This window comes from Cibotium barometz, chromosome 59 (assembly GCF_041138505.1).
Source record: "Cibotium barometz isolate CiBa-2024 chromosome 59, ASM4113850v1, whole genome shotgun sequence".
Taxonomy (NCBI): domain Eukaryota; kingdom Viridiplantae; phylum Streptophyta; class Polypodiopsida; order Cyatheales; family Cibotiaceae; genus Cibotium; species Cibotium barometz.
The window spans coordinates 20,933,523-20,951,259 of record NC_141104.1 but is presented as its reverse complement, the minus strand read 5'-3'; the positions used below and the strand labels follow the sequence as shown (position 1 = coordinate 20,951,259).

The 17,737-nt window shown below is 50.0% G+C and overlaps 1 protein-coding gene across 10 annotated transcripts in view; it reads left to right on the top strand.

Annotated features, from left to right (window-relative positions):
* Positions 1 to 414: 414 nt before the first annotated feature.
* LOC147605589 (P-loop containing nucleoside triphosphate hydrolases superfamily protein) overlaps positions 415 to 17,737 on the top strand; it is a 67,734-nt gene continuing 50,411 nt past the window's right edge. For 5 of the 10 annotated variants that reach the window (XM_086793463.1, XM_086793461.1, XM_086793458.1 and 2 more), the window contains exons 1-6: positions 415 to 827; positions 1,382 to 1,559; positions 1,637 to 1,772; positions 1,892 to 1,990; positions 6,139 to 6,207; positions 6,294 to 6,428. In XM_086793463.1, the coding sequence (XP_086649589.1) occupies positions 689 to 827; positions 1,382 to 1,559; positions 1,637 to 1,772; positions 1,892 to 1,990; positions 6,139 to 6,207; positions 6,294 to 6,428 (756 nt within the window). In that variant the 5' untranslated portion in view covers positions 415 to 688. The remainder of the gene's footprint in view (positions 828 to 1,381; positions 1,560 to 1,636; positions 1,773 to 1,891; positions 1,991 to 6,138; positions 6,208 to 6,293; positions 6,429 to 17,737) is intronic. The other 5 variants (XM_086793465.1, XM_086793464.1, XM_086793460.1 and 2 more) reach the window with 1 other exon arrangement.

Sequence of the window (17,737 nt, the reverse complement as noted above, 5' to 3'; positions counted from 1 at the left end):
GATGATTAAAATCAACATATTGAGCATTAATTTTGGGGTAGCTAAATTTAAAGAGAACAAATTATAAAATAATATTAAAAAACTGAATAGATAATCTAAATAGCAATGAGATACAATAATTAACTCAATCTGACGAATATATACTCTACATTATATATTAGTTTAAATAAATAACATAGTTATATAGATCCTACACTAATATAATACTTAAAGTATCGAATCCAACATATTACACAAAAACTTTAAATAACAATTCCTTTCTGCTCTTAGAGACGGGTTCGATTCTCGCCCACGTGACCCCCCTCACTCCACAATGGAGTGAAAAAGAAAGAGTGTCTGTTCCTCTTTAAAAAAACAAAAGAACTATCTTCCCTTATGTTTACATGGACATGCACTCGAACTATCTTCCCTTATGTTTACATGGACATGCACTCGCACACGCACACGCACACGCACACGCACACATGCACAGACACAGCACACGCGTGCCCTACAGCAATTTGCTAGGCTGACGTGGGCGCAAAACGGCCCCTAGTACAAAGAGAGCTGACATGGCAACAGATGATTTGAGCCACATAGGAAAAATTCTCACAATCGGGAATCCTTACGAGTGCAGCAAAACCTGCGTTTTTCTGGTGCAAATTTAGCAGAGAAGACGACGACGAAGAAGTGCTAGGTTTTCCCTTTCATGCTTTTTCTGTTACCTGCCCGCCATGGACGACGCCAGCCTCCAGCAAATCGTCCAACAGCACGATATGAAGGCTCTCCGGCAACAGCTCTCCGACAACGGCTCCCCTTCTGTGCTTCAATCTCTCCCCATGCGTACGGTAACGTCTCGTTCATCTCCTCCTCCTCCTGCTCAAAATTTTCTTGCATTTCCGTGCTTTTGAAGTCTGCAAGATTGTGACCTAAAGCTTCACCATGGCAGCTGGAACTGCTATGCTATCTGAGGTTTAGACTCCTTTCTCTGTTTCTGGCTGCTTTCAAAATTTCGTTCGTCACTTAACATAGCTTCTGCGACAAGCTGCCTCTACGGAGGCCTTGTCCTTTGATAAAGCTTGGCGTTTCTTGATGCCTTGACATTTCTTGACGGAGAGTCTTGCCCCCATAAGGTTGCCATGGTGAATTGTGTGCAGAATTTACATTTTTTTGTGCTTTTAACAAATTTTCTGTCTGGCAAATTGCATCCAGAAAACCCTAACATAGCTTCTGAGACGAAGTCCTCCATATATGCTTTATTTTTTGAGACTCTTGAGTTTTTCTTGAAGGCTGGTCTTGTTTTGTATGAACCTTGCTCGTATGAAGATTGGGAATTTTTAGATTGAGTTTTCTTGATGGAGAGATGGTGTGTCCTGATATTGTTTGAATCTTTCTCATATAGGGATCCGTCATGAGGATTGTGTGTGCAATCTCCAGAGAATCAACATTTTTCTTGCATTTCTGCAGTCTTTTGATCATGGATACTACTTAACTGTGCGTGCTATTCAAGAGCTTCGGGATAAGAAGAAAGGCTCAGTTTCAGTAGGCATCGGTGGACCATGTGGGTCTGGAAAATCTAGGTATGTCTTCTCTGAAGTTCAAGGACTACGGAACAAGGATATGATAAATCTTAATATAAGGCCTGCTTGTGCACTAGTTTGGCGGGGAAAATTGCTTCTGTGTTTGGTGGTGCTGTCATTGCAATGGAACACTATCAAGATCCTTCAATTGCAGCCGATGACAGCAATGATCTGGACACTATAGATTTCCCCCTCTTGATTAAAGACCTAGAGGTGCGCAGAGGCATCTGCTCAAGTTTGTTTCCATTTTTAAAATGAGGTTTATTATTCTAGGGTCCTTTACTTTATATGAGATTTTAGGTTTATGAGATATGAGTACTTCACATTCACAGGGTTTGTTGCATGGGAATGGCATAACAATGCCTCAGTTTGATTTTCAACAAAAGAAGAGATTGGGCTACAAGCTTGTCAATGCTCCCAAATCCGGTGTGGTAAGTATTGCTTGAAGGCTATTTTGTGATTTTTCTTAATGATTTTTATTACACTGCATTGGTTGAGGAACACTATTTTCTTAAATGATTTTATCACAATGCATTGGTTGAGGAACACTAGGTTTTCAATGATAAGTACTTAGTCTCATTTTTCTTGAGATACCAGCATTATATATCACAAGTGAAGACCATGAGAGGGGAAATTGGCTACAAAAGTTGAACAACGGGATTCTAGATTAGTGACTCTCCGCATACAGATTGGGGTTTGGATGTGGACTTTACTTGGATTGAGAGAGGATGCACTGCGAGATACCTTGGTTATCATGTTGGCATTGATATCTCGCAAGTTGTGATGCTAGCAATGTTCTCCCATGCAGTGTCCAATCTCTATGGTAGTGGTATGTAGCCTGACCCACCGCCGATCCACTACCTGGGTAACCTGCATGACCATATCTCTATCGTTCCCTTCAAACCTAAATTGCAGGCCTGACTATGTCAACCAAACAATAGCACCAAAACAAATGTAGGCATCCCTCCTCGTCCTTCCAAAAAGGTGTGCTATTGCAATCCAAATCCTCTGTGCCTCCCTACACTCCCATAAGCACTGGTAGATTGTCTCTAAAGGTCCTGTACATCTTGGACAAGCTCGGCTAGAACCGATGACTGGTCTCCACTGGTTGGTGGCAAGGCCACCATGTAGAGAAAGCCGAATAAAAGAGGAAATCTTTGTTTCCCTGTCTAAGTGCCACAACGTCCGCCAAAAAGCTCTCTTAATGTCAAGAGTGATCCCATAAGCCTCCCAATGAGGTCTAAAAGTGAGGGCTCTCTGGATTTTTCCTAGAACCGGGTGTCTGGTGTTCCGCTAAGCATCACTTCACTTCCACTTCCACTCACTGGCCAGACTGTAACTAAAGAAGGGCATGCTTTTCATGGGGTTAAAAGCATCCCTTCACTTCCACTCATCAGGTCCCCGTGCAGGTATCTAATACGACACCCATCATATAACCAAAGGCTCCAAGCGTCCCTAATCATCCCTTCAGGGGGATCAATATAGATGTGCTTCCCCACCCTGCCCACCGCTGTCACTTGCCGGACCGCTGGACCCTCAATGATATATCCTGCCCAAGACTTCTCTCCAAAAGCCATCTATCCTGAATGGAGTAAAAAATCGGTACATCATCCTCACCTGAAGTGGGAAGAACATGACCTGAAGAGGTAACCATGTCCCTGAAAATACCCCAAACCAAAGTGATGAGGCCCTTCCATGAAGTTCCCTGTGATCCAGTGGTTGGGTATGGATGCATTCATCTACATAATCCTCAACTAGTGCCTCTCAAGTGGTGGGGTATGGATGCATTCATCTACATAATCCTCAACTAGTGCCTCTCAAGTGGTGGGTGCAAAGCATTCTCTCATCCTCCATGAGACTCGTGAGCCTCTTCCAACCCAACACTGAGGAGAGAAGAGACGCAGGCAGCCCACTGAATATGCGTGGCTGCCCCAAGAGGTCTACCGTATTCATCCAAAATCAAATCATTCCACACAATGGGCTGCTTGTTAGCCTCCCCAATTGACTGCGGTGGAATATGAACCAAGAAGCTCCTCACGCAATCCCAGGCTCACAAAAGAGATCTCACCAAGGGCAAAGAAGGTGGTCGGTGCTCTGCATTTGAGAAGATAAAACATGGGCTATAAATCCAATCACCTCCCCTAATCGGAGTACACCTCATAATCTGTACTACGGAAGAAAGTCCTTCCAAGGCTCAGTGCAAGGAAGAAATCCTCTGGCAACCAGCTTACAAAGTAAAGCCTTACACTGCACCTCCCGGTCAATGATGTTCAATCCTCCCTCATGCTTAGGCATAATTATCATATCCCAAGTCTGCTCGCCCTGGTGTGTACAGTGCTATCTACTCCTGACCAAAGGAAGTTCTGAATAAGCCGACGAAGTTGACCAATGCATCCCTTAAGAAAAAACCAGCACAACGTGACAAACCAAGCAACACTTGGTTAGCTACCAAGGCTCTAAAGGCCAAATCAAGCTTCCTCCTACTCCAATGTTGAAGTTTCTTTAATGCTCATGAGCACAGGATATTATCCACACGTGCATGACCACTTTGGCCAAGATTCAGGGATCTTCAAGGGCTGCAGAGAGAAAACGTGGCCAATTCATGAGAGAATGGGATCATGGCATCTTTTTCACTATCTCTCATATGGGACCTTGCTGGCAACACAAGGCACGAGATTTGTTGAGATTTCCCCATTGCTTGGTCTGAAATGTTCCTTCTTGTAAACTTTTTCATACTTAATAGAAGTACCACAATCTTTGGTTAACCTAATGTGATGTTAGACCTGTTAACCCTGCTAGGGACTTAGTGATGTAGCACCCGTGGCCCCCAACAAGGGCTGCCTGAAGGAGGTCCCTGATCTGGCCGCACCCTGGCATGCTGCTGTAGAATTTGCAGGCAAGGGTGGTTGCTTCTAGGGAAGAAACTGATGAGGCTAGGAGTTGGAGGTCCGCTTTAGAGAAAAAGCAGCTAGGAACGGTCTTGAACGAGTGTGGTGGAGTGGCTGCCATGGAATCTTCCAAAGGGAAAGGTCCAGGTGCAGCCTGACAGCAGCAAAAAACACAGACCGAAGCATGGGAACCTATTGGAAGGAGAGGGAGGGAGAAGGGGGAAAAGAGAAGGGAGGGATGGCGAGGGCTGCAGCCCTTCGCATCGAGGAAGGGCGGGTTGGCCAAGGTTGAAGGGATAAGCAGGCAGGAAGGGGGAGGAGCGTGCCAGGAGGAAGGGTGAGTCGGGCAAGGAGCGGAGGCTACAGGGCATGCGAGAGGGGGAAGCAGGGTGTGGAGACGGGGAGAGGTCGCAGAGCAATGTGGGAGGGGGACGTATGCAGGGCAAGGCAAGGGGGGGGGTGTGGCTCGCTCATCGTTCTCGGAGGAGCTAACTTCTATCTTCGAATCGTTAGATGTGAAAATTATGTCACAACCGATGACATCCATAGTTGTGAGGGATCCGATGCAGTCACAAATGGCGATAGAAGGGTTTAGCCTCAGACTTGGACATATTTTAACAATAATCTCCATACAATGTTATTTATTTTGGAAATCTTCAAACCCCTGTAAAGATCATTTAAGCCAAAGTCTTTAACTTTTATTTTGGTGCTTTATTACTTGAAACCTACGCCACGTGAAGAATTGTGGTGTCAAGATTAGGGGAGATGCTATAGTAGTGAAGAATAAGGGGGATGCACAAGGAGGAGTGTGGAAGGGTTTGGTGAGGGAGCCCTTTCTGGGCTTTCTGAGGGAGAAGCCTCACTGAAGCCTGTATGGTAAAAGGAGGGTGCTTGGGAAGCCATCCTTGCGAGGATTTACTGTAGAAGAAGCAGGGAACAGCATCCGGCCCTTATTCCGTTATTCCCAGATGGCATAGGCGAGCTGGTAGCCCAGCCCATTACGCATCTGGTGGCAGCTTGTTGTTTTCAGCTGTCATGCAAGGCTCACCTCTTCTAACTGAGCGAAGTGTACATGTTAAAGAAGACTGACGGTGTGATAACAGGGACATACAATTTCCTGCAGTTGATCTGCCAGTTTAAACCCTTGGAATCAAAGCAATGTGATTGGTGGAGCCATTTTGCATGTCAGCTGTTTGAGACCTGCAAGAGGACTCTAATAGCCTAGATCTCATCAAGCCTTGAATTAACTGGATTGTGTGCATGGAGAGCAGCATAGACTTGCTGATCAGGGCATTCATGCAAAAGGTACATGAGGGCTATGCCAATGTTAGGGTAATCTGGTTACTTCATAGCTGCATTATGTATGCATGCATGTTCGAGCTAAAGACTGAAAGTTTTGATTAATCATGCGTAATCTGGTTACTTACAGCTGCGTTATGTATGCATTCATGTTCTAAGTAAAGACTTAAAGTTTTGGTTAATGTTGCCATGATTTGTATGAAATTCAAAAAACCAGAATAAAGGGGACGAAGCCTTATCAGGAAAAAAAGATACATAGCGTATCAAATGCAGAGTCTTTCAAAGTTTTTTCCAATCTGCTATGCAAATTATCTATATTCATATAGATGATGATCTGTATTATCTTACAGCGTTTGTTGTAAGGTTTAGATAATCTAGTTCTGTGCAAGCAGGTTATAGTGGAAGGTACGTATGCCCTGAATTCAAAGCTGCGTTCATATTTGGATCTTAGAGTGGCTGTGGTAAGCTTTTTACATTGACAAATAACAGTGCATGTATCAAAGGTTAAACTGGAAGGGCCGTTTTTTAAAACGAGCATTGTGAATAGGTGGGTGGAGTTCATTTCAATCTTCTCTCAAAAGTTCTCCGGGACATTGGGGAGTCATTATCTATTGACCAACTGATTGACAGCATTTTTCCATCATTTAGAGAGCATATCGAACCAGATCTTCATCATGCCCAGGTAAGCTTCAAATAGCTTTCACTTTTAATTTTGAATTTGTTGTGAGAAGGTCACATTAATGCATACATGGGTGCATCTCACACACATGCGCACAAAGAGAGGAGGGGGAGGGGTTGTGTAACTTACTCTTGCAGGCATGCATGCATACTTAAGAGGGAGAGAGCCAGAATAGTATAGAGATGCCTACATGGGGATAGAGGGAGGGGGGTTAAGATGGTTCACCAGCTCTCTCTCTCCTTTTTTGTTCCATGATGAGATTTGCCATGGACTTTATTGTATCACTTTGGTATCATAGGCCCGTTGGGTCTTTAGTAGATGCTTAATATCTCTTTCATTTTGTCCTTTTTTTTTTCTCTGGACATCCAGAAGACATTGACAGTCGTACATTGATTTGTCTCATAGGTCGAGTTCGGCCCTCTAGTAGACGTTTTTTTTTTTCCGAGAAAAGATCCTTTCATTAGTTATATAAAAACGCCCGTAGGGCTACAAAAGATCTCTCCTGCTCATAAGAGAAAAAGAGCAGTGAATACAGCAAGGCAGCCCGGGAGACTCTCCCTAGGTGCTACAAAATACAAGCATCAGTACTAAGGACTGAGGGGCTAAATCATACAATAGGGGGGGGGAATAGCCAAACAGGTGGCCTGTAATGCCAACGGGGGGATCCCGTGTGTAAGGTGTAGAAGGGGCCGCTGCGCCAGGTGGTGTGAAAAGCCTGGCGCCGCAAGATCGCCTCGTCCGAGTCGCCCCGGATGCGGTCATACTGTCCTCGCAGGGTGTGGATCAACTCCTGCCAAATCCCCCGTACAGTCTCTGCTGGTGGCTCCAGTCTCCCCTCAAAGGCCGTGAAACACCGGGCCCTCCAGGTGAACCAGATGGTGAGGCTGCTGAGGAGCTCCCATCGTAAATCCCTCTCCTGTGTCCAGCTGGCGGACGAGAAATCCGGTGCCGGAACCAGGCGAGGCTGGCCCCTAATAAATCTGATGGCTTGACTGCCCTGCTCCATCTCATAGCCCATAGCAGGCCCTGACGAAGTCGACCAAGCAGCGGCACCCCACGTAAACCCTCTGGAGAGAGGGGGGCCAGAATACGCAGCATTCGCAGCCAAATCTGCTGTGCCTGAGGGCAGTCCCAAAGGCAATGTCTCTGTGTCTCCATAGGGTGGCCGCATCGAACGCAGGCCGCCGGAAGACCGCTGTAAACAAGCCAGGTGCCAACTGCTGAGCCCCTGTGGGCGACCAGCCACTGAAAAGCCGAGATCCTGCGGGCCTGCCGACTAGCCCAAAGCCGAGCCCAGAAGTCCTCCAGGAACTCCTGTGAGAGTCCCTGCAATCGCCAATGCCCCGCTGCCGCTGGAGAAACCGTCCTCCTCGCCGTCAAAATATGCCGTCCCAGCTGAACAGTATACTGGAAAAAGGTGATCTCTGTGGCCTCAAGGGATGCATAAGGATCATGCCACTCGTACTCCCCGGGGTCCCACTGTAGCCGGGCCAAGGGGCGCGCTGCATATGCCCATATGCGCCAATCCGGGAGCACATCAGCAGGGTCGGGGTCAATATGCCACTTCCGAGAAGCGGCAGCCACTACCCGAATCCTCTGAAAGGTGCACTCTGCAACCAAAGGCGACTCCACCTCCACTCTCTGGAGTCTACCCTCATCCTGAATCTCATAGTAGAGGCATCTGCCATCCTCAGTGCTAGCTCTGACAGCAATCAGGATCTCCAACTGTGTAAAGGCTCCCATCCACCGTGGGGCCACTGGCTCGAAAGGCGTGAACCACTCCTCTGTGAGAGCCTCCTGTATATCATCCCTCATAATCAACCCCTCTCTGAAGTGACTTAGCCTCTCAACCTGGATCTCCTCTGGTAGACTGCAGAAAGCCTGCCAGTCTCCAAAACTACGAGCTGGGCCTGCCGCTAAAGGTCCCCAGGCTAGACGAGGCCGAGAACCCAGCATATGACCCTGCTCCGTGCGAACCGCTGGGCTCCAGATGAGCGGCTGCCTGGCCCGCTCCTCAACACAAGAAGGAGGCCGCTGAGAGAGCCCCGGTCTCAGCAGCTCCCAAGCTCTTAGGATACTCAAAGCAAATCTGTCCTCCCATCCTCTACTGAGGCCTGTCCTCCTCATCTCTATGAAGATCCAGCGAATCTTTGGTGCCCAAGTACCCCCTGCAGGGGGCGCCTGAGCCTGCAGTCGCTGCAAGAGGAGCTCTTTCCACGGCTCAGCGCCTGGAAGCAACCCCCGAACAATAAGCTTCCCCAATAAGGCTCTGCTCTGATCGACTGGATCTATAATGCCCAAACCGCCCTGAGCCAACGGAAGTGTAATAACTGCCCATGCAACCTTTGCCCGAGCTGGCTGACCGTCCCGCCCAGACCACAGAAAGTTCCTGATCAGCCTCTGTACCTGGCTGATGCAAGAGCTCGAGAAAATCCAGCAAGACGTAATGTACCACATGGTCGCTAACAGCACCTGATTTGCCACCACCACCCTCCCAGCCAAGGATAGTCGAGCTGTACTCCAATACAATAGCTTCTTCCGAATGCTCAGAAGAAGCGGGGCAATCTGCTGCTCAGGTGACAAATCGAGGCCAATCTGGCATCCCAAATACCGCACTGCTGTGCCTGGAGGAATCCATCTAAAACCGGGGTCCGGGCTCCATGCCGGAGTGGGAGCACTATTGATCCAAAAGGCCACTGTCTTGCGCCAATTGATCAATGCTCCCGAAGCTGCACTAAAAACCTGGAGCGACTGCTCAGCCCGAGTAAGATTGGCCTCTTGGCCATGCAAAAATAAGCCCGTGTCGTCTGCAAAATCAGCATCAAGCAAATCCTCCCCCCGGACTGGGAGCTGAAGTCCTCTCAAACCAACCTCCTCTGCCATCAAATACATACTCATAGCCTCCGCAAAGAAGAGAAAAAGGAAAGGGGCGAGAGGACACCCCTGACGGACTGATCTGGTCAGCTCAAAACTCGGCCCCCGTCCTCCTGCAATCAGCACCTGGCTGCGAGCTGTGGAATACAGAGCTGCCACCCCTCTGATCCATCCTGGCTCAAAGCCCAGGCGAAGCATAGTGCCCTCTAAGAATCCCCAATCAACTCTATCGTATGCCTTCTCAAAATCGAGAAGCATCACGACCAAGTCCTCGCCAAGAAATCTAGCTCGGGCCGTCGCCTCCCAGAAAGTAAAGATTTGTCAAGGATACTGCGCTCCTTGACAAATCCTGTCTGAGTAGCATGAATCAACTCCCCCAGGAAGGGCTGGATCCTCAAACTCAAGGCCTTTGCTAAGACCTTGTAGACAGTATTGAGGATCGTAATAGGCCTCCAATGCCGAATGTCATCTGATACTCCCTCCCCCTTGGGGATAAGATAGATCAAGCCCTCTGAAAAGCTCTGCGGCATCACCCCAGTGTCCAAAACATGCTGAAAGCCCCTGCGGAGGCCTGGCCCCAAAAGGTCCCAATAGCGCATAAAAAAGGCCGGCGTCAGTCCGTCCTCCCCTGGGCAACTATGTCGCGGCAGGACCCTCAAGGCCTCGGCAAGCTCAATCTCTGACAGAGGCGCACCTAGAACTGTACGCATATGGTCTGTGACACTCCTCTGCACATGGGCCCACACAGTCTGTCTGCAAACATCTCGATCCTCAGTGGCTGGCTCCGCTGAAAGCAGGTCACTATAAAATGCAGTGGCAATGGCTCTGATCTCCCCGAGCTCAGTAGCAACCGATCCATCCGGTCTACTAAGCTGGCGGACTCCTGCTCGCGCATGACGGGGTCCAGTGATCTCAAAAAACTCCCCAGTCACTCTATCACCAAGCTGCGTCCACTGAGAGGCCTGACGACGATAGTAAAACTCATGTCTCTGCTCCTCTACCTCTCTAACCTCCTGACGTGCCTGGCTCAGCTGGGACGCCACCCACTCACATGCAGGCTGCTGCTCCTGAAGGCGCTGTAGCGAAGCAAGGCTGCGTCTCAGCCGTTGCTCCCGCTCGCGAATCTCTCCCAGTCGTGTCAAAGCTGCAGCGTGTAGAAAAGAGCTAAGATCAATGAGTCCCTGGGCACACTGGCCCGCTGCATCCTGGTCAGAGCACTGACTATCATGCCAGATCCTCTCAATGTCCTTAGCAAGACTGGGATCTGCAAGTACCCTCTCTGGGATCCTCAACTGCAAGCTGGGCTCCCGTGTCCCCTCCTCCAATGTCAATATAACTGGCGCATGATCTGAAAATGAGGTGCCAGCGAGAATGCCGACGGAGCCCCCTCGCTCCCCTAACCAGTTGCCCACATAAAAGCGATCAATCCGTGATAGATTAGTCCCTCCCTGCCGGCGATCCGACCGAGAGAAACTAAGACTGTCCTGAGACCGGGAGAAAGCCCCATGCTGCCATGCATCAGTGATCCTCAGTGACATGCAAAACCGGTCCCAAGCTGCAAGCTCCGTGCCGTGCACTGTAACATGACTGCCTCCCACCCTATCTGCCGGGTCCTCAAGCATGTTGAAGTCTCCCCCAACACACCAATGTGCGGCCTCTGGCAATGCATCTGTAACCTGAGTCCAGAACTCTGCTCTGGCACTAGCATGATTGGGCGCATAGATGTTGAGCACACCCAATAGCTCATCATGCATCCTCAGAATGACATACTGTGCTCTACCAGGCACAATGATCCCTCTATCCACAATGGCCTGCCGCCATACATCTGCAATAACCATGCATACTCCTCCCTGTCCACCCAAAGGACCAAACCCTGCAGACCAAAAAGTGTCCCATCTACCAGGCATCACCGAACCATATCTCCGGATCCTGCTCTCACTCAAGTGGTGCTCCTGCATCATCAAAATGTCAATGCTGCCACCAACCAGGCATCTCTGAAGCTCCTGCCTCAAGCAACCTCGATAGCGTATAAAGTGTGCTCCGCCAAGGCCCTGTACATTCCATGAGATGATCCTCATGGATGCCCTGCTGAGGTGGATGCTGTCTCAGCCGTACGGCGGGCCTTCGCAAGCGGCTTGGATGGAGAGTAGTCCCCATCCGAACGGCTGCGAATCTGCCCACCCGGTGTACTGCAAGAATCCCGGATCAGGCGCCAGTGGCTGTGGCCCATGGCGACTGCCTCCTGCTCTAACAGAGAAACCTCGTGTATACTCACATATCCAGGGTCACGTGCCAAGTCTGCCACTATGCGCACGACCAAATGCCGAATCCCTGAGGTATCCACACTCCCGGGATCCAAGAAAAAATGAGCCAACTCCCAAAGTCGGCCTATCGCATCTGTCACCTCCAGATCGCTCATGTGGTGAGAAAACTCAACTGCCTGAGTCTTCAAAGTGCTGAGAGCGAGCTCTAGAGTCCACTCCCGGTCACAAGGTCCACATAGAGGGAACGAGAAGGCCACCGCTGAGTCTAGTGCCTCCTCCCCGCGGGCCGGAGGTATCACTACATGAACTCGAATGGGTGCTGGCTCATGGGGGCCCTCTGCTCCAAAAAGCCGTGTGAAGGTATAATCAAAGGCCTCCGAGCGCTGTCTAATGCCAACGCGACTCAGCCGACTGCGGATAGATGAAATCCGTGAGGCCCTAATCGGCATAGGTGTCCTCTGTGATGCTCGAGCGAGGTCAGTGCTCAGCACTCTCCGGACTGCAGGTGAGCGCCAGGGAACTGCCAGGGCCTCCCGGGAAGGTGAGGCGGGCGGAGGGGGAGGAGGGGGAGGCGAGGGAGGTGGAGAGGGAGCCGCTGCCGAAACCGGAGCGGGGGCGGGAGGAGGCGATGGTGGAAGCGAGGCGGTGGGAGGGGACGGGGGTGGGGGGGGTGAAGGAGGGGGAGCTGGCATCTCCTGGTCCTCGGTCGCTGTAGGGGTCTCCTCCTGAAGGGGAGCAAAGCTGTTCCTCACGGGAACCCAGTGAGGCTGAGACTGCGGCTGCTGCTGCAGCGGTCTCTGGGCGTGCTGCTGTGGCTGTCTCCCTCGGCGGCGCCCCTGTCCAGGCTGCCACTCCGAGGTCTCTGTGGCCTGAGCAGGTGTCCCGGAGGCAGCCTGCCGAGCCGAATCTGTGGGCGGGCCATCAGTAGCCTGCTGCTGTGGTGAGGGTCGAGGTCTCCTGCGAGGGCAGGCCTTGGCGAGATGACCGACCTGCCTGCAAATGAAGCACTGGTTCCGGGGCCCCGAGAACTCCACTCTCTGATCTATCCACCCCCCCCCTATCCTAGGTAACTGAATGACCTTAGGAAGGGAGGAGATGTCAGACACCAACACTCTGACCGAAGGTAGCCCAGCTGCTCTGGCCACCACTGAAGCTGCTGAGGGGCCCATCTCTAGTACCGAGCCCACCAATGCTCCGAGCCTGGAGAGGAGCGGAAGATACTCCCGACGGAGACCAGGGAAACAAACTGTAACATGGAAGAGGCGCTCTCCCTGCTCCGCCGCTGCTGGGTCAAATCCATGCTGCCAAGGTCTGAAAAAAGCCCGAGCACCCCTGATGTCAAGTGGACTCATGGCAACGCTCTGGGCGGCCTCGAACTCGATCTGATAATGTCCCCGGCCCAGAAGCTGTACATCCAGGATCTTGCCCACATCTGCAAGAAGGCGGGCCTGAAGAAGATCCCTGATCTCCCCTCTGCTGGGGCGAGTGCCGACTATACGGCAGATGGTGGAATGAGCCTGGAGGCGTTCCACCTCTGCGGTGAGGCTCGCTTCCTCTTCCGGCGAAAGAGAAAGCCAGATGGGGGTGACCTCAGGGGCGGGCGAGGGGGCTGCGGATGAGTCCCTCTGAGGCGGGGCGGGAGGAGCCTCCATCAGAGTCTGAAGCTGCGGCGAAGGCGAGGCGAAGGCGGGAACCTGCTGGAAACGAGTTGCACACAGAGAGGCAGAATACGGAGCGAAAAATGAAATCAAAACCCCCAGGGGGCGGAAGCAAGAAAAGGAGGGAGGGGGGGGGGGAGAGGGCGAAAAAGATAAAACCTTTAAAAAAAAAAAAGAAAAAAAGGGGGGGGGGAGGGCAGGGGCTGCGCGCAAGAGGGATGGGCGGAAAAAAACAACCAAAAAAAAAAAAAAAACGAACTGGCGGAGGGGTGGGAATAAGCCGCTGCAGAGAGGAGGAGGGCGCGAAGACAGGGGGGGGAGACGTAAGGGAGAGGAAGGCGGCGAGCAGAGCTATGGGCAGCAGCGAAGGCAGGCGGAAGGGGGGGGCGCAGCAGCGGGTGTAGACGGGGGGGCTAAACGACAGGCGGCGGGGGTCAGAGAAGGCGGGGGACAATGCAGGCGGCGGGCAAAGCAGGGAAGGTGGAGAAGGAGGAAGCGAGGGGGCGAGCAGGCAGGGAAGGTGAAGGGCGCAGTGCAACGCGAGCAGGGAGAGGTGGGCGGGAGCTTCAGCGAGCGTTCTTGCCAATACCCCAGGTACCAAGTAGACGTTAATACAGCTTTCTTTCTTTCTTTCTTTCTCTCTCTCTTTCACGAATCTACAGGAAGCTACAGATTTACAGAGTGCAGTTCTTGACTCACAGAGGATGGTTTCATTGAGAAACGTGGATACCTATGTAGACAAATGTCCCATGCCATGAGGATTGACATTGGTCAGTTGAGGGTGTCCTCTCACCGCCTTTGGATAGAGATTGGGAGAGCAGAGGGCATACTGTGAGAGGCAAGCATATGCAGGATATGCAGATCATGCAGGACCAGGGAGAGAGAGACTGAGGAGCATTACCTGTTGAGACGCCCTATGTATTATGAGATATGAGGGTGTCCTCTCACCGCCTTTGGATAGAGATTGGGAGAGCAGAGGGCATACCTGTGAGAGGCAAGCATATGCAGGATATGCAGATCATGCAGGACCAGGGAGAGAGAGACTGAGGAGCATTACCTGTTGAGACGCCCTATGTATTATGAGGTATGGGGGAGATTTCACTGTCTCTTCAGGGAGGGATTTGGCCCTCTCACAAAGGGGTGATGCACTACAAAGAGTAGAGATATGTGGGCCTCTACTTGGGCTGCATCACTAGTGAGAGGCCTTATTGAGGCTACAATAGGGAGATAGAACCAGAAGGATACTACCAAGACATCCATCACAGACTTCGTTGGTGCCCCTAAAGTGATTGTGATGGATACCCAACCCACGTGACATCCGATGGGATGGAAAGACCTTTGATGGGACACCTGAGCTCGCTAGGCAGTTGTTCCCTAGACCTGCTGAGACCCGCGAGCTCCTCGCACATATGGAGTTTTTAGAAATTATGTGCAGTTGCATCAAGAGCGAGAAGTCCCCACTCCTTGAGATCCAGGTCATCCTCTTCTTAACTCTAGATCTGGGATGTACTCTAGTAACATAGAGTGGCACTGCCCCAGTGTCATAGAGGAGGATGAACTGGTTTCATTGGCCTTACTACTCATTGTTGTAGGTTGACATGGTGCCAGGAGGGCTGAGAAAGACATGATGATCCCCACTGGTTTCATTGGCCTTATTACTCATTGTTGTAGGTTGACATGGTGCCAAGAGAGCTGGCAGAGAGAGAGAGAGAGAGAGAGAGAGAGAGAGAGAGAGAGAGAGAAGCAAACGGTAGAGAGAGTAATTGCAAAAATCAACGATTGTTTGATTGTTTGATGTAATAACCTTACCCAAGTACATTGATTTTATAGACATGTAGCCTTATCATTTGACCCATAGAAATCACACACACACACACTAGACAAGTGACACATGGCACACTTATCCTATCCACACCTAAGGGTCGGTTCTCACACACACACACACGCACACACTCCTAGGGAGTGTTCACACATATATCTCCAAATCCCAACAAACCCTCCTTTGGAGAAAAGGTGGAGATTCTTGAGAAAACCTTCAATAGTCATGATGTGGACTCTAAACTGCACCACGTGCTCAAAGGAGACACATTGTCACCAACACCTGAACTCTCATGTCATGCTTGATATAAGAGCTTGGTCAAATGACAGCCTACATCAGCTTAGCCAAGAAACGACCCCCCTTGCTCTAAGCAGGGATATGAAATGGAAATGAAGCCTTTTATAACATTAAGGCATTACAAAGTGGAAGACACACAAAGATTATTTGATTCAGTTTTCGGGGGACTACCCGGGCATAGAACCCTTGACCCACACATGTAGGATAAATTAGAAGCCCCAATTAGAGTCTTCCTCACTGAGAGAGATTTTCTATTGCTGCGAATGTTTTGTCTTCTGCTGTCGTGGTTGCTTCCAAATCATCTTCTTTTGTTTCTGTCACCAGATTTGTGTGCACCTTCTCTTGTTCTTTGGCCAGCCTCTTGAAGCACCTCTCTTCTATGTGACTAAGCTTCTTGGAGAAGTTGCATCTCACCATTTTGTTTCCTTTCTTTGCTCTCCATTTGGTTGACATAGCTTTGTCAGCTCAAATCTTTTTTCAGCTTGATCCTTAAGCCGATGTTTCCTTTCTTTCTTCTCGAGCCACCCTCAGATAAGTTAGGATCTCTGAAAACTTGGATATTTCTTCTATGCTAGATAGAAGGACAATCTTCTTATCATCTTCATCAACATTTACTCCCGAGCTCGAGAGTTGATTGTAGGATAGACCCAAGATGGCTAAGGTGTTCACCCAAGGTTTCTTCTTCACTCATTTTTAAGCCAAACAATTTTTGCTTCTTAAATACCTTGGAGTTTTTCTAGTTTGTCCCATACCTCCTTGGCGCTCTTGTTGAAGTCCACATGATGAACAAGATGGTTGGACAATGCGAGCTTGATGAGAGCCATTGCCTTATCATTTCACATTTCACTTATATACAAGTGGGATGTGTTTCCTAGTGCAACTTAAAGTTTGCATAACAATTTAGGTGATGGCGTATCTTTGTTTGCCGATTCGAGAAGTTGCTTCCATTGAAGAACTCCATCCTGAAACGGTTTTTGTATGATTGGATGCTTACAGTTGACGGGTATTGAGTGGGCCTTCAATTTGATGGAGGTGGCTTAAACCCTAAATTTTTTTGATGTTGTAAGCACTCTAATTTAATGCAAAATACTGATTTCTTACCTCCTCCCCCCCCCCCCCCAAAAAAAAAAAAATGGTGGGTGCAAAAGCATCAATTTGCGATTTTCACCTGATTTGTGAGAAACCCTGATTTAATTGTTGACATGGCATTTGTAGGTACATTTGCTGATTTGGATAGGAAGCTGAGCTGATGATGTGCATTGGTTTGGCACTGTTGAGGTTATGTCAACCGCAGCAGCAGCAAATGGTGGAGGCGGCAAGAGTAGGCTGCTACGTTAGAAGGAGACAGGCTCAGGAAGCATTGATGGAGAGTGGCAGCACAATGCTAGCAATAGGGAGCGAGTGGTGGGCGGTAGTGGTTGTATAGCGGGCGGCACCACAGGGAGTTGTAGGTGTACGGGTAGCCGGCACATGTGGGGCGATGGTGCTGCTGCTTGTCATGTGCAGAGAGAGTATCTACCGTGTGCAGCACGCACACAAGACTAGCTTCGAGGCTTGGGGTAGCTTGGAGCTAGGTAGGCTGATTGGCGAGCTAGACTGACGGGCGGGCGCCCAAGTGAGGATGCCCTGATGGGCGGGCACCCAAGTGTGGACGCCCGGTGACTGGCCAAGAGCCTATAAAAGGGTGGCCAAGATTAGTCAGTTGGTCAAAGTCTTGCAAGTCTTTGCGAGCGCTCTGCGGTCAAGAGCCTGGATCTAGTGCAGACGTGCACCTACTTCATGCAACCGAGGCTGACAGCAGTCTTGAGGCCCGCGAGGGTAGCTCCGTGGCGGTATGGGGCGTCGTGGAGTAGAGATTGGTCGGTGCGTCTTGCTAGTTAGCTCAGCTTGTGGCTCGGTGGGGACAGCCAAGTCTTGTGGGTTTTGCCCACGGCTGTCATGGTTGGGTGGTGAGTCAGGCTTGCATCCCCTTCACGTTGTTTGGTTTTGTTTTGCAGGTTTTGAGTCATGTTTCAGGATTGCTCTACGAGGAGATCCTTGGGGATTTGACAGTGGTATCAGAGCCTGCCTCCAAGAGCATGCAAGTTGGTAGGTAGAGAAGAAAGAGGTCAAGAAACAAGTACGAGTTCGAGATGACTGTTGTTTTTTCATGTAATACTGTTGTTTTTTTTCAGAATTCAGCATATGTTTTTTTTTTTTGGTTTACATTGTTGCTACCCGGGTTGGGTTGTGGTCTTGTTTTGATCCCTGGACCTGTGGGTTTAGGCCCCAACATTACTCCAGAATAGTTTGGGGGCGAGCAAAAGCAACATACCAAGGAGATTGTGGACATGTGGCTACATAAGTGGCAGATCCACTTCCAGTTTCATCCATATGGCGATGACAAGAAGATTCAGTTGG